This window comes from Nannobrachium achirus (assembly GCF_963921795.1).
Source record: "Nannobrachium achirus genome assembly, chromosome: 21".
NCBI classification, from domain to species: domain Eukaryota; kingdom Metazoa; phylum Chordata; class Actinopteri; order Myctophiformes; family Myctophidae; genus Nannobrachium; species Nannobrachium achirus.
This window is the reverse complement of record NC_137828.1, coordinates 57,088,147-57,103,472: the sequence shown is the minus strand read 5'-3', so window position 1 is coordinate 57,103,472 and position 15,326 is coordinate 57,088,147. Positions and strand designations below refer to the sequence as shown.

General features: G+C 46.0%; 1 protein-coding gene across 1 annotated transcript in view; it reads left to right on the top strand.

The window, feature by feature from the left end:
• The window catches only part of LOC308306800 (MAGUK p55 subfamily member 7-like), a gene marked incomplete at its 5' end in the record, with an annotated part of 139,009 nt that extends 125,069 nt beyond the window's left edge, over positions 1-13,940 (top strand). The window contains 2 exons of the mRNA XM_080751842.1: positions 1,232-1,375; positions 12,001-13,940. Coding sequence (XP_080607968.1) covers positions 1,232-1,375; positions 12,001-12,180 — 324 coding nt within the window. The 3' untranslated portion in view covers positions 12,181-13,940. The remainder of the gene's footprint in view (positions 1-1,231; positions 1,376-12,000) is intronic.
• Positions 13,941-15,326: the final 1,386 nt, after the last annotated feature.

Below are 15,326 nucleotides of genomic sequence, written 5' to 3'. Positions count from 1 at the left end.
TTGTGAGCTTGTAGATCAGCTATTTTTTGGCAAATGTTCCACCCCAGGACAATGGATGTTGGGGATATTTTGCTTATCGCGATAATATGGTAAATCGATTGGTCACAATAATCTTGACATGACATTTTCATATCGTCCCATCCCTGTACTGTACTGATATCTCTGGCCGATTGCACTAGCTAGCTCATTCTCCAACATGACGCATGGATGGGATCAGCGGGCCTGTCAGTACCATGCAGCGGCTGAGCGATGTTGGCCCCGTCCCACGCTGACTGCGAGTGGGCCGATGAAAACGATCTTCCTCACTCGGAGACGGATGGTCATCCCATGCTTTTTTCCTCCCTCTCCCTCCCCCCCACCCGGCTCTTCTGTCCTCCTATCACTTGTGGCTTTGGAACCCACTCCTTGCTCGCGCAGTGAGGGGTCAAACGTGGTACCGGGGACTCCAAAGGAGGCCCAAGGCTGCCTCGCCGCCGCCAAAACATTCAGCCATCTCCTCCTCCTGCGGTTCACTGCATTCCCAAAATGCGATTAAATTCAAACATGCACTACACGCTGTTGAGGTTCCACGCATGGATGCGCGCAGACACTACATGTAGACAGTCACGTGTCGTACACACACAGTTTTGGTACACACACACACACACACACACACACACACACACACACACACACACACACACACACACACACACACACACACACCGTGCTAGTTGTGAAGCCAGCAGTGGCATGTCGTGCTGTCATCGCCGCAAATCAGCGAGCATGAGTGAGGCCCAACAGGCAAGACTGCTGCTGTGTTTGCTGGGTTCCCTCCTACTCCTGCTGTGAAGTGATGTTACCACAACCGACCACTACACAGCCAGAGCAATGCATTGTTTATTGCGACCATAGGTCGCATTTACTATAAAAACCTCCAGATCCTGTGAGTGCGTCACAGTGCCTGACACCTCATCCCAGCAGAAGGATATAGCAGACCTGTTCTGACGTCACAATGATGTTGAAAATGAATTCCGTCCTTGTCCCTTTTATGCCCATATATGAAGATCCCTGATGTCATCAATATCATCCCATCCTCAGCAGAAGGATATTGAATTTGATAAAAGGCAAAAGGAATAATCTTTATTAGCCAATAATTTTCCTAAAGAAAGTCATGTGATCTTGAAATATGAAATATGTTTCAAAATATCTACCGGTATGTTTCTTCTTTTCCTGTCTTGTGTTCATTCAGACGTTGAAACACCTCCGTACGGCAGAGTTCAAACCATACGTGGTGTTCGTGAAGCCTCCGCCCATCGAGAGACTGAGGGAGACCAGGAAGAACGCTAAAGTCATCTCAGGCAAAGACGACAAGGGCTCCGCCAAGCCGTTCACAGTAAGTCCACCTCTAGACGGAAAAGCACATTCACAATCAAGGTCAATGTATGCTTTGAGCGACAAGTGCTGAACTTTCAGAGATCTGAGCATTCGTACTGTGTAATACTCACCAACAGCGTTGCCAGAAAACATAAAGGGAATGTGATCTCATGCATCTCCGCGTTAACGGAGCTTATTTTTTCTCCAACCAATCACAGTGTGATTTTATGAAGGGTCTGCAACCATTCAATTTTCCAGAGGTATGGTGATGCTAAGACCAACACACTTGTCGTGCAAAGCATAAATGGACCTTACAGTAACATTACCTGTAGACCAGTGTTTTTCAACCAGTGGTCCGGGGACCACCAGTGGTCCTTGAAGGGATTCCAGGTGGTCCCCTGCTAAATGATGGAGACTCTCAAGAGTCACATTATTGCAAAACATCTGCATTACTTAAAGGAGCTATAGTCAACTTTTTCATTGTAGGGCTGACACTTTGTTTACATTCTAGTCTATAGACTAGAATGTAAACAAAATGTCAGTCTGACAATGGCCAAAATGATTATTTTATCATTATTTTACGCTTTTTGTGGTCATTTTTGAATAGAAACACATATATGAAGCTTATTTTTTTATAAAATATTTTCGAAACATTATTTTTATTTTAGCATCTGTTTTTCAAGAAAAAGTTGACTATAGCTCCTTTAATTTACAAGCAGTCTACACAATTAGAGAATGTAGAAGAATTGTTATTTTGATCAACGTCCTATGGTACCAACATCATTCAACATGGACAGAACTGCAAAAAAGATCAAATGAATCACAAACAATTACTGTATTTGCAGACCTCTTTAGCCCATCAGAGTCAACTAAGTTTACAAATTTATATTTTGAAAAACAAATTGCATCAAGCATACATACCAGTATAGCTACTGTAATGGGTTTGTGCATGACCATAATAAAGTTCAGTATGCCACACAGACTAAAAAAATATGGAGGGTGGGAACCCATTGATTTCTATGCTGGGACATTGTCTTGAGCTTGCCGAAAATAAAGCACACAAAGAAGAATCATCACAAGCCTATGATCACAAGCCCCTCCTACAGCATACCCTGCTTTAACATCAATTATAACATAAATTGGACCACATTTTCACATAACGCATATCATGGTGATTGAAACGAGGCTTTAAACTAGCGACAGGAACCATAAAGTATTTAATCATTTAAGGTAAGAAAATTGAATGTAAAAGTTCGGGGGAAATGAATGGAATCCTATAGAGAACATGGTGCTTCTGGTACCAGAACAGCGCAACTAGCGGCCAAACATAGACATTTTTAGTTCTGTGTAGTTCCGACAACTGGTCCCCTGGTATGCCACCACATTAGCTGGCAGTTATTCAAATCACAGAGATAAATATTATAGTCTAATATTGAGCATAGATTCTATAGTCCGCATTTCAGATCAAAAGGGATTATAGGTTGATCTGGATCGTAGAAATCAGACCTTTGATTTCATGTACTGTACAAGGGGCACGCATTCCGTCCCAGTGTTTAAATGTTAGTCAGAATGATGTTCCTGTATATCTGCTTTCCTTTATTTTGCGAAGGAACTAGTGACGTAGCCAGTTCGGGGGAGTGGTCTAGACTAGAGGTTGCGCGCGTGCTCACGTGGTCGGGACCTGCGTGTCCGCCCCCTACCCACAATACATAGGTAGACCTGCCTGTAGGTAGTTATTGTTGCTGCAAGCTGCTGCCCCGCCACCACCCCAGCTCCACCGTAGGTTCTGTGTCAGACCCCGCGGGGGGTCTCGGGTCATTGCCCGCAGAGATATGTTTAAGCCCACGATGTACATGGCCATACATTTACTTCGCCGTACATGGTACAGGACACGTGTGATCGTGGGCCTGCAGGAAATGACCCGAATACAGAATCCATTGCCAAAGTTATGCTCCTGCTTATGTTACTATATAGATGCATGTTCTTATTTCCTAGGCTGTTAGTATGCGGCATAGTATCACAGTTATACATGTCATGCTCTGCCGCTCTCCTGCGGCTGTTAGTATGCCTATGCCTAGTGTATGCTGCTGCCTTTATGTATCGTGCTGCTGCCTTCTATGTCCTGCTGCTGTTTATACATTATGCTGTTGTTGTTCTCCCGTTGCCATTCTTGTCAATAAAGTATAATTTAACCTAAAGAACGCTCCCCTGAACTGAACACATCCTTCACTTTGGAAGTCTTTGACCTGACACGAAGGACATGGATGGCGAATCCAGCTGGAGTTAGATTATGAGATGGCGCTTCAGGGACATGTGGCTTCACTCCTGTTTAACGGGTTAGCAGAGCAAGAAATAACAGAAACGTTATCTGGGCACTGCGTGAGTGTGTGTGTGTGTGTGTGTGTGTGTGTGTGTGTGTGTGTGTGTGTGTGTGTGTGTGTGTGTGTGTGTGTGTGTGTGTGTGTGTGTGTGTGTGTGTGTGTGTGTGTGTGTGTGTGTGTGTGTGTGTGTGAGAGAGATGAGGTCATCACCCGCACACCTTTCTGCTGTCCCCGCGGGGGCCCAGATGAAACCAATTAGCCGGTTCTCGTTCCCGCTGCGCCGGTGCCCTCCGTCTGTGGAAGGACTGGATGATGGCTTTCCCAGCCCCGACGGGCCCACTGCTCATTCGCGTGTATCAAAACAACATCCCGGTTCCAACAATGGAACAAGGGCGGAGCGCTTGTTTTCGGTGGAGATGACGGAGGCGCGCCGGCGTTATATTATAAACACAATCTGATCTATTATAACAGCAATCATGACATAGGCTATTTATTATAATCACTAATTCACTATGAAGTGTCTTTAATTATAATTAAAGTAAAAATAGTCAAATAACAAGGACAAATTGTTCTGCCCACAACCTTATCAAACCAAAATGCCTAAACTACTGTAAATGTAGGTCTATTATAACTACTAGAAGCTGGGCCGCCCTTCGGGCGGCCCAGCGTCTAGTCGGCGACCTGGCCAACTCGGAACAATGTAAATAGGGAATGAATGCCCCGCCCTTTAATGCAAACCCCATTATACCTGTTTTCATAGGACCTGTTTTGACCATCTGTCTGCCTGTGTCCATTTATGCCCATATATGGAGATATCTGTATCTGTCTGTCTGTCGGCGTCCATTTTATGTCCATATAGAGATCACTGCAGTTATAGTTCTGGGTCCATTATATGCCCATATATGGAGATATCTGTCTATCCGGTGGGGAACGCGCGTGCCGAATTTGAAATAGGGAATGAATGCCCCACCCTTTAATGCAAACCCCATGAATGCCCCACCCTTTAATGCAAACCCCAATATACCTGTTGTCATAGGACCCGTTTTGACCATCTGTTTGTCTTTGTCCACTTATGCCCATATATGAAGATCTCTGGACACACAGTACCGGTTGCGGAAAACTCTGATGTCAGACATCAGCTCCGCATACGGGCATTCATTTTATTCCCATATATGGAGAACGCGCGTGCCAGTGGGACGAACGGTTCTCGAGATACGCGGATTACATACATACATACACACTCACAGAGATTTTTTGTTGACTCATGTGGCGTACGTGATGTCAGAGCCTTTTATGAGGTGATGTCACAAATCTCACAATGAGTCAGCGCTTGCACCGATTTCAGTTCTCAGTCTTATGCCCATATACGGAGATATCTGTCGGGTCGAGGCAGGATGCCCATATATGGAGTTCTCAGTATACGGAGATATCTGTCGGGTCTAGGGTCTGTGTCCCTTTTATGCCTATATACGGAGATATCTGTCTATATATGCCCATATACTGTATGGAGATCTCTGTATCTGCCCATATGCCCATATATGGAGTTCTCAGTCTTATGCCCATATACGGAGATATCTGTCGGGTCGAGGCAAGGCCCGGCACTGCAGTGATGTCACAATGAGTCAGCGCTTGCGCCCGGCACTGCAGTGATGTCACAATGACCGATTTTGCGCCGATTTCCTCCGGAACAGCCTGATGTCAACAATCAGCCCCGCATAAGGAGATTCCGAACGTTTCGCGCCGGTTAGGGAAAACCGCGCGTCGGGTCGGGTCGAGGCCCGGCACTGCACTCCGTGCCGCGGCGGGGAGCGCGCGTGCCGAATCTGAAGCCGGTGGGACGAACGGTTCTCGAGATACGCGGATTACAAACACACACGCAGAGACTTCTCGCATTTATAGATAGATGATAATGGTTCTTGTAAGTCCCAATTATTAAGTAGAATACTTGACCTTATAAATATAGAATGTTTATAATGTGTTATGATTATTTCTTACATTGCATGTAGGCATATTATGTTACCTATAACCTACAAGAGTGAGGTCTCGGCACCTCCGCGAGGTCCAGGCAAACACAACGGAGCGCTCCCTACCTCCGGTTCAGCCAATCACAAGCTTCCGCTGCTGAAAGCGGGATGTTGTCTTGATACACGCCGCTCATTCGGGGCCGCTCGCTCGCTCGCTTGCCTCCCCCCCACCCCCTCCACATGACCAGGTTTGGGCCAAGTCTCAGGTCACCGACACGCCAAGGGACGGATGACACCACAACGAAGAAGAAGCTGCGAGAAGGAGACGAGAGAAAAAAAGAACGCAGAGAGAGAGAGAGAGAGAGAGAGAGAGAGAGAGAGAGAGACCTGGCTGTGAAAGTGATGGAAACTCGCGGCGAGCCAGTGTTGAAGGGAGAAGGTGGGGAGGAGGTGGTGGTGGTGGTGGTGTGGGGGGGGGGGGGGGGTACAGGCAGAGGGGGTGACGGGGTGTGAAGGGGGTGCAGGTGCAGCACCGCGGGGGGGGGGGCGTCACGGCTCTCGTAGTAACCTCGCGCTGCTACCTCCTCCGGTCCACACGCTCTCTGGGTTTTCATCTGAATCCCATCACCTTCAATCCCCCCCACCACCCTAAACCAGGGACGTGCTGGCCATTGGGAAAAGCGGGACAACTCCCGAACGGCCGGTTCATTCCCGGCCGGTCCAGGCCGGCCATTAGGGGGAAAAAAAAAAATGTCGGCCTTCGTTCCATTTTGGGGGCTGGGCAGCCAACAAAGTAAATCGTCACTGTCCGGGCAGAGAGCTCGTATCTCCAAGTTTCAAATTTGTACATTTTTTCACAAAGCAAAGCCCTGCTTCATCATACAAGGCCGTCGCACAAAAGTAGTGAAAACAGCAGATCTACAAGCACACAACGCCTCGCAACTTCACTAGTTTTAAAATGGTTTTGGACATACAAGGTTTCCACCCGACAATGACGAAATATAACTCATGTAATTGGCCCACTGGCTTGTCACTTGTCATGATCTGAAATGGCAAATCTTTGAGTAGCAGCAGCGCTATAGAGAGAGATCTCTCTCTATAGCGCGCAATGAGGGCCTCTCCAACTCTTTTTCCCGGGCTGAATCAGGGACCCAGCATGTCCCTGCCCTAAACGCATGTCTGCTCAGCTCAGGCACTATGAGGTGTTACCATCCACACACACACACACACACACACACACACACACACACGCTGCGCAGAGCAGAGCAGGAAGAAAGTCTGCAGGGTCATTGTTGGAAGGTCAGCTCTATAACTCGGAACATCCCTCGGTTCCTCCGCTGGCCTTCCTTAATGCCACGACGACGCCGCGTCACGGAGGTTCCAGGGTGTTTTAAAAGCCTTCCCCTGTCAAACGCCTACTGTGAGACTGTAGCGGAGCGTACAGTCACAAAGTCGGCTCGCGTTCTCGTAAGAATCCTGCGAGGGCCCCCGGCCAAGGTTCTCAGTTCGCGGGGGTCAGAAGAGTCTGGGTCTGATGATGGTGACGGCGCTGCTCAAGTTTCCAGCATGAGCTCGTCTGCGGGTTCATCCGGTCAAAGTATTAGTCTAATACCTTTTTTTAAGATAAAAATATATATATGTTGAATATTAAACTGGGCATGTCTTCGTTTGTAGCCTTTCTAAAGTCAACACGTCATCAAAACTTACTTCCAGCTGAAATGTATAAAGATTTACGTTTGTTGTCAGAATCCATCAGGGGGCCTCCGGTTGCACACACAGTACACCTCAGTTGTAACAAACGGGGACGGAGGCCTGACGCATGAATTGCCCCGATATTGGCCACGTATTGGATTCTAGCGGTCTCTCAGGTGGTGCAACACAAGCGTGCCTCTGTCTGTGTACGGCCAGCTGACAGAGAAGGCGTATTTCCAGCCAGGTAACCCACTCTATACGCCGTGTAAATGTTAGTGGATGCCGACAGGGCCTTAAGCCCACCAGCTATTTGCCTGTAGAGGAGGCTGAAAGAGAAGCCCTTGTTTTGGTGAGATGCCTCAGATGTATTTCACCCCAAACGCCAGCTGTACTTCTCTCTGGAGAGGCAAGAGGTCTGCTTTAATGATAAAGCAGCCTATGAACAGTCCTCGTATTGTTTTAGCAGAGCAGTTCCAACGTCTTGGCCCGTTGTTAAGAGCCATGGAGTATTTCAGACTCGAAAAGTGGAAGCACACTGACCAGAACCAGGCTGATGCAACACACTCTCAAGTAATTCTAATGCAAGCCCTCTGAAAGCGCCAAGATATCGTAGTTTTGGAGACCGCACTGGACTGACGTGAAATGCAATGAAATGAAATGGACTCCCCAAGCCAAGCAGGCAGGGACATATATTTTATTCTCTGGAAAAGAATTTAAAAAAAGGGGACCTTTTGCCGCCGAACCAGATCCGTTCCGTTTTTGTTATACTTTATCATTTTTAATACAGAGGGCAGGTGCATTTTATTGGGATCAATAAAAGCAGATTTTCCGTTGAGGTCCTGGCCGTGGTGAGGAGGCTGCGGGGCTCCTGCTGCTCCTGGGCCAGAGGTTGACGAGATAACGCTCTCCCTGCTGCCTGTCCCACTGCCATTAACATACGTGTCGCTTCTCAGCTCTCATTTTGGTACACGGCTATTGGTTGGATGCTTGACTCTGATTGGTCAACCGTTGGATTCAGCTGTGTGTTATTTCTTGATAATGACTTCGATAACAGACCTGTTGTTCTGCTTGAATGTTATGCTGTGTCCAAGCAGCCATGTAATTAAACAAACAAACAAATAATTTACAACTAAACGTTGCTCTAAAGAATCTTTTTTTAAACATTAGCAATCAAAAAGCACGTTACTGAGAGCCAGCGAGCAATACAAAGCAAGCGTGGTAACAAATCATAATGAAATGTCACTAAAGTATGTTATTTATGTTTTCCTTCAAGATTCGTCTTGGAAAAATGTAAACCTTGCTATCTTTCATTTTCTATCGAGCGTTTAAGGGGATTTTGTGTAGTGTGACGGATGGGCCCAGTTTGCCTCATGTCTTCATGCTGTGTGACTGATGCGATGTCGATGCTGAAACCACCATCGTTCAGACCGAACGCATTCTCTTTTAACTCCATTCCCCCGATTCTCTTTTCCACCTTCCTCCACCCCTAACTCGACTGACTGACCCCTGCTTGGCTTCTGTCTGTGATCCACCTGGCATGGCCTAATAGCTACGCTCACAGACGGCGACGCAGCGCTCACCGGTACACATGGAAACGGCACACACACAACAGTACACAAGCGACCACAAGGGGTTCTCGGTTTGCGGCCGCTGCCAGGACAGGTCTGGGGTACTTCTTCTTGGTTCGTTTGTCTTTAGGCTGGAGGACAGAGTGGTCATCTGCTGGTCGCGCTCCAACCATACACAGGGGGAAAGTCCTGCGAGGACAGAGATCACAAGGAGAGAATATAGGCCTACGGTGGAGCGACTTCCTCCCCAGACCAACAAACCCCTCCGTCCTCCCTCGGACTTTTGTCTTTTCATCTCCCTTCGTCTCTCTCTCTCTCTCTCATCCTCGGAGACGGGGGCTGATAAAACCATCATGTTCCGCTCACAAAAGACAATCGAGCGTGAGATGGCGTGGGCAGGTTTGTGTTACTGCTCTGCGAGGTCGATCCAATGCGTACCGCGGCGGCCAAGCCCAAAAGGAGCGTTTAGAACGTGTCACTGCGAGCTAGTGCTTTATATTTAGCCACAAGCCTAATCCATTATTTGAAGAAAAAAAAATGTTCTGAAGTAACTCCTGGCTATGCGCAACGTCTCTAAAAGGCGAGTCGTTTAAGAGTTTTCATTTTTAATGAGGCTGTGTTTAAGTGCACAATGTGCACACACGCACAGACACACACACACACACACACACACAATGCACCGTGTGAGTTTTGAGAGCGCACGATGTGAGCTAATTTGTGTGTGTGTCCGTGAACGTTTTGAGTTTGGCGTATGAATGACGTGTATTTGTGAGTGTATTTATAATTGTGTGTTTGGCAGGTTGAGTCAATATAAAACCGTATCTATCCGGAGATCTAAAGTTGAGTGTTCCCAGTAAAAGCAGCAGCTAAATCAGTACAGCCACTTTAGCCATGCAGTGCATCTAGAGGGCACAATCAACCAACCAGGGCCCACAGACAGAGCAGAACCGGCCGCAACCAGAAACGCCCCAGTAGGACCACCGTAGATGGTTTGGTTACCTGGGCACAGAAGACATTTCTGTATAGCAAGGAACACGGCAGCAACAAATTTAACCCATTAAGACCTGAGAACGATTCTATAAACTCCTTCTGAATGAAGTCGATTTTTGAGATTTGTGAGCTTGTATATCGACTATTTTTTAATAGCCAACGCAAGATGCTTTCCCGGTTTTAATTGTTTAACCCATTTAGAACGGGTACACATTATTGTGTATCATTATTTTATGCTTTAACTATCAGTGCCGCGCTGTGAGCTTGTATATCTGCTATTTTTGAAAAATCGTGAAAATTTTAATTTTGACCCAATTCTATAAGTGTCTTTTGAATCCTTCTAAGACTTTTTCAGCAATGTCAGCAATCTGGCTAGCCATCGTCAAAGAAAAGGTCCTTTTCACTTAAAGGAGTCATCCAGACCAAAACACATATAGGGTTAAATCTGCCTTTTATCATACCCCTTCATACCTGCTTTAGTCGATTTTTTTCATAGCTGCTCCTGTTGCTAGATTTCGGCTGCCCCTGTTGCTAGATTTCGCAGGCTCTCTCATAACTAACACAGTGGATTGTCCTTAGGCTAGTGCGGTCATTTCTTTAGCTTCAAAGTTAGTATTTTTTTATTGGATTGTGTTTACACAACGTCCTGAGATCAACCAAACCGCTGTTTTGACCTCACAGGCACCCTTACTTGTCAAACGGCTTCTGCTCTGCACCAGAGCAGGGAGAGGAGAGGCTAGAAAGGGAGGGAGGGAGGGGTCTGTTATACAAGTAAGGGTGCCTGTGAGGTCAAAACAGCGGTGTGGTTCGTCTCAGGACGTTGTGTAAACACAATCCAATAAAAAAATACTAACTTTGAAGCTCAAGAAATGACCGCACTAGCCTAAGGACAATCCACTGTGTTAGTTATGAGAAAGCCCGCGAAATCTAGCAACAGGGGCAGCCGAAATCTAGCAACAGGGGCAGCTATGAAAAAAATGGACTAAAGCAGGTATGAAGGGGTATGATAAAAGGCAGATTTAACCCTATATGTGTTTTGGTCTGGATGTCTCCTTTAACTGGAGCTCAGTTAGCCTGTTCTTGAGAGACTACTATGTCAGTGGTTCTCAAACCTTTTCATGTGAAGGACCCCCAAAATGATATTTATTTGGCCACAGACCCGCATCTCAAAATATGCAGTTCCAGGGACCCCCCAGAATCGAATTGAGTTACAAACGTTTGCTTTGAAAATACATATAGTCAAAGATTTGCACACATTTTCACGACTTTTTCAAAAATAGTTTGGGTGATCTTTCTGTGCCCCCCCACTCCTCCCCCCTTCAATACAGCAAAGAGAAACGCAACAGTGCAAGTGAAAACAATGTGCTTGTATCCGTCTCTGGTAGAGGCCAGATGAATGGGAGACGACCACGAGATGTTGCACGACAGATTCCCATGGAATGAGCTTCCACGTCCAATAGCGAACGGGGCGTTTGTCCACAAGCTGTCATTGCCCCATCACACATATAAAAGCCCGGCCTGGCATGCATCAATTATGTGTAGTTCTCATGTCGTGTCTAACTTTTGTCAATTATGGCGATGTTTTGTCCTTATGCTTATTTCGAGCGTCGTTTTATTTTTCTTGTGAATCGGGACAGCCGCATGTATTCAGCCGAGGAAATTATGAAAATTCCTTGAGGTCAGGTTTGTCCTATGAGGGTTTCGTGCCAGTGTTTGTATGTGGGTACAGTGACCTTCGGTGGTTATAAAGGGCTCTGTTTTGGGTCCATTCTATGTTTATTTGTGTGTTTACAGCCATGCAATTTATGTTTACAGTATATGAATTTATCTCCTGCCTTGTTTGCTCGTGAGCTATATTTGCTGTTTGTGAACAGATAAATGTTAACAGAGATTTTCTGTTTTGCCTTCTCTGCCTTGCCCCTCTTTTGGCCCTATTCTGCCCTCTTCACACAAACTTGATCTTTTTCCTGTGTTTTCTCCTTGATCTGTCTTCCACTCCGTTCTAGGGTTTTGGAACAAAATAGATGTGAACGATGAGACTAACTTGGCTAACCTTTGTACTCCTTTCCTGTCTTCCTATTCCCATTGTTTTCCCTCCCGCCCATGCAGGAGGAGGACTTTCAGGACATGATCGACTCCGCCCAGCAGATGGAGAGCCAGTACGGACACCTGTTTGAGAAAGTCATCGTCAACGACGACCTGGTGGCGGCCTTCAGTGAGTTGCGCCTGGCGCTGAAGAAGGTGGAGACGGAGACGAACTGGGTGCCCGTCAGTTGGATGCACTCCTGAGACTCACATGAATGCAACAGGACTACAGTCAGAGGGATGGGGAAAAAAAGGGAAGGACTTTGATTTAAAAAAAAAAGTAGGCTGAGCTTTCTTTTAATGTGACGAAGGGATGACGGGGATACAACTGGACAGCGCTGGACGGCACTGCATGGTCACTGTCCCCGGACCGGACAGGGCCGAACCTGAGCCCTCTCTGTCTTATACTCCATGTCGATTAAAAAGACCTGCATCTGGACGTCTTGAGTCTCTAAAGCTAGATCTCCTGGATCAATGCTTAGGCCTGTGTCTGCCAATACTGTGGGTGGTAGTAGGGCGTGGGCCTGAGCCTTTTGTTTTGGCGTTTGAGCTCTTCTGTCCCAGACCAGCCTGTGTGTGGAACCAGACCGGACTGTCTGGCTCTCAGGGCCCGGCAGCCAGCAAGCACATCAGAGAGCCTGCCAATCAGTGGCATGCCAGCACTGGACTCCTTCCTTAGTGCGTGCGTGCGCGTGTGTTTGTGAGTAGAACATTAGGTCATTAGAAAACCAAAGGGATTGGAGATAATTTTTCTTTGGGGTGGACAGTTGACGTGAGTATGTCTGTAAAGAACACAGCCTTGCAGAACCGAGGAGAAGAGAGAAAACAAAAACAAAAAAAGAATAGGAAAAAAATTAGTTTGCCTTCCGTCTTTAACAAAAGCTTCTAAAAATGCTTCCGTGGACTGTTGCTCCCCAACGTCCAAGTAAACATCATCAGGTACACTTGGGAATACAAGGGAAGAGAGGTGTAGTTTTATTTAAGAGAAATTAATATATTTTAATAGCTGTTATTTTGCATACCGTTTTATACGCATATCTCGACTGTCGTCTGTAGCGCTCTGTGAACCCATCTATCGTTTTTGATGAGGGTCCAAAGTCGGCAGCCTGTTTTTAATTCATCGCCCAGTCCAGTTTTGTTTTTCCCTATGAAGGCACATTTCACTGAGGTGTTTTATATTCCATTGAGGAGCTGATCAAAACACTAGCCCTCCATGTGGCCCAGCATCGCAACGTGTTGTGAGCTTATAGATTAGATGTCTTTCATTGTCCACAACGGAAAATCTTTTTGCTCAGGTCAATCCAGACAAGACGATAGGCAAATACACCACAGCTAAAAGACCACAATAGAGTACCGAAGTCTTGACATCACTTGTTCGTCCCCTGGGTTGCGGAGGTTTTTTCAACTTCTGCGATTATTTAACAAACATTGAGTCATCTTAAACTGGTGCCAAAAAAAACCTTTGTAGGGGAGGAACCCGAAGATTTAATACGCTTTAATTAAAATTTTGTTTTTTATCGAAGCGGAACTAAAATGGGACGGAACTAATGCTCCGGGATCGGTTTCTACACGGACACATTATGGAGCGGACCGATTAACATTGAGGCCGCAAACCGGAAGCGGTTGGTCCATCCTCTATTCCGGCCCGTTAGTTTTCTGTGTAAACACCACGGCTTACAGATGGAGAACGGATGGATACATTTTCTAAATTTCAACGGATTTCAGAAGCTGATGGAATACGTGCACACACGATGCATGGCAGTGTCCGATCGTGCACGATGGGAACTGGATTAGCGCCCAGGTTAACAGTTTGGAGAAGCCAGCAGTGAAAGACATAGAAAAATCTTCGGTTTCCTCGGCTGTATACAACCAATGAGTTAAAATCATCTCATATAGGGTGTGCCAATTGTAGTCCTAGAGCGGACATATTTTGGGTCAAACACAGCCTTACACAGGTGTTCTGATTGGAGTAGATCATTAGTTCTATGCCAATCAAACAATTGAAACACCTGTGTTTGACCCAAAATATGTCCGCTCTAGGACTACAATTGCGTCACCGTTGGCACACCTTATCCACCTCTTTCCGCGGGAATTTACTGGAGAATTGTTTGCACCACACTTCCGGTTAACAGCAGACATACAAGCTCACGTCACGTCGCAGATGCAGCTGTTGTGAGCTTGTAGATCACACTCGGCTGCGGCACCGGAAGCTCCGTGCAACTTCTGCGCAATCCACGATGGGATGTTGGAAAGTTGTGGATAAGCATTGTGGTCCAAACAAACAAACTGTCTCTGCGATATTTTCAGGGAGGTGGCTCTGTATCATTTACGATAGTCAGTCCCTTATATTTGATAGTCTGCGAAATTCGTTCTAATTTGGCGGCAGTAACATCAGCGTTTTCTCGCCGTCAGTTGATTCTTCATATGCGTATGAGTCAAACCGATGGGATCATTTGTTACCCAGGTAGGATGTGTAAATGACATCAGACATCAGTGCTCTATGTAGACCCTCCAGAAATATACAGGCAAAATTCCTTGATTATGTGGACTAAAATCATTGATTATGTGGGCAAAAATCCTTGATTTTTCAATGAAATCCGGGTTTTTATGTGATTTTATGCAGTGAAATATGCAAATTACACGAAATATGCAAAAAGATGTGGAATATGTAGGGTTTATGTAATTTTATGCGGTGAAATATGCGGGTAGTTCCGAAATATGCGGGCGGAAATATGCGATTATGCAGCATTTTTTAAAACGTGACCCTCGCATAATCTGCGCCATTTGGCTGATTATGCGGGAAATTCTGTTATCTTATTATGACATTTTTCTGGAGGGTCTATCTATGTGTGCATGTGCATGCACGTGAGCAGCTGCTGGAAGAACATGTTCCCAGTCAAGTTTCATTAGGGCGGAGCCTTTATGGCCTGAACAAGGGCCCTAATAGGCGCATAGCCCACTTGAATATTCACAATTAGTCGCTTATTAAAGTAGCTCAATAAGTCCGGTGTTACATAGAATAGAGTTTAGGAGTTATTTGGTTGTCTCCCCCATTCCCTATTCTAACTCACACTTTATTTTTGCGCTTATCTTTTTGGGGTTTCTATAGTAGAGAGAGCTTAATGTTGAAGAATGACACATTTAGACTTCTTCACGTAGTGCTATCAGTATCCCCCTATGAATTCTAGACCAGGATTGTTTCCACGCTGCTATATCTATGCTGTCATGTTCAGGGGATAATCCAGTGCTTTTAACACGTGCATGTCATTTACTTGACTGTTAATACTTTAAGGCCCCTCTATCATAAATCTGTATTTATGTGTTGTCTTCAGCTCAGGTCTAAGCTCTGG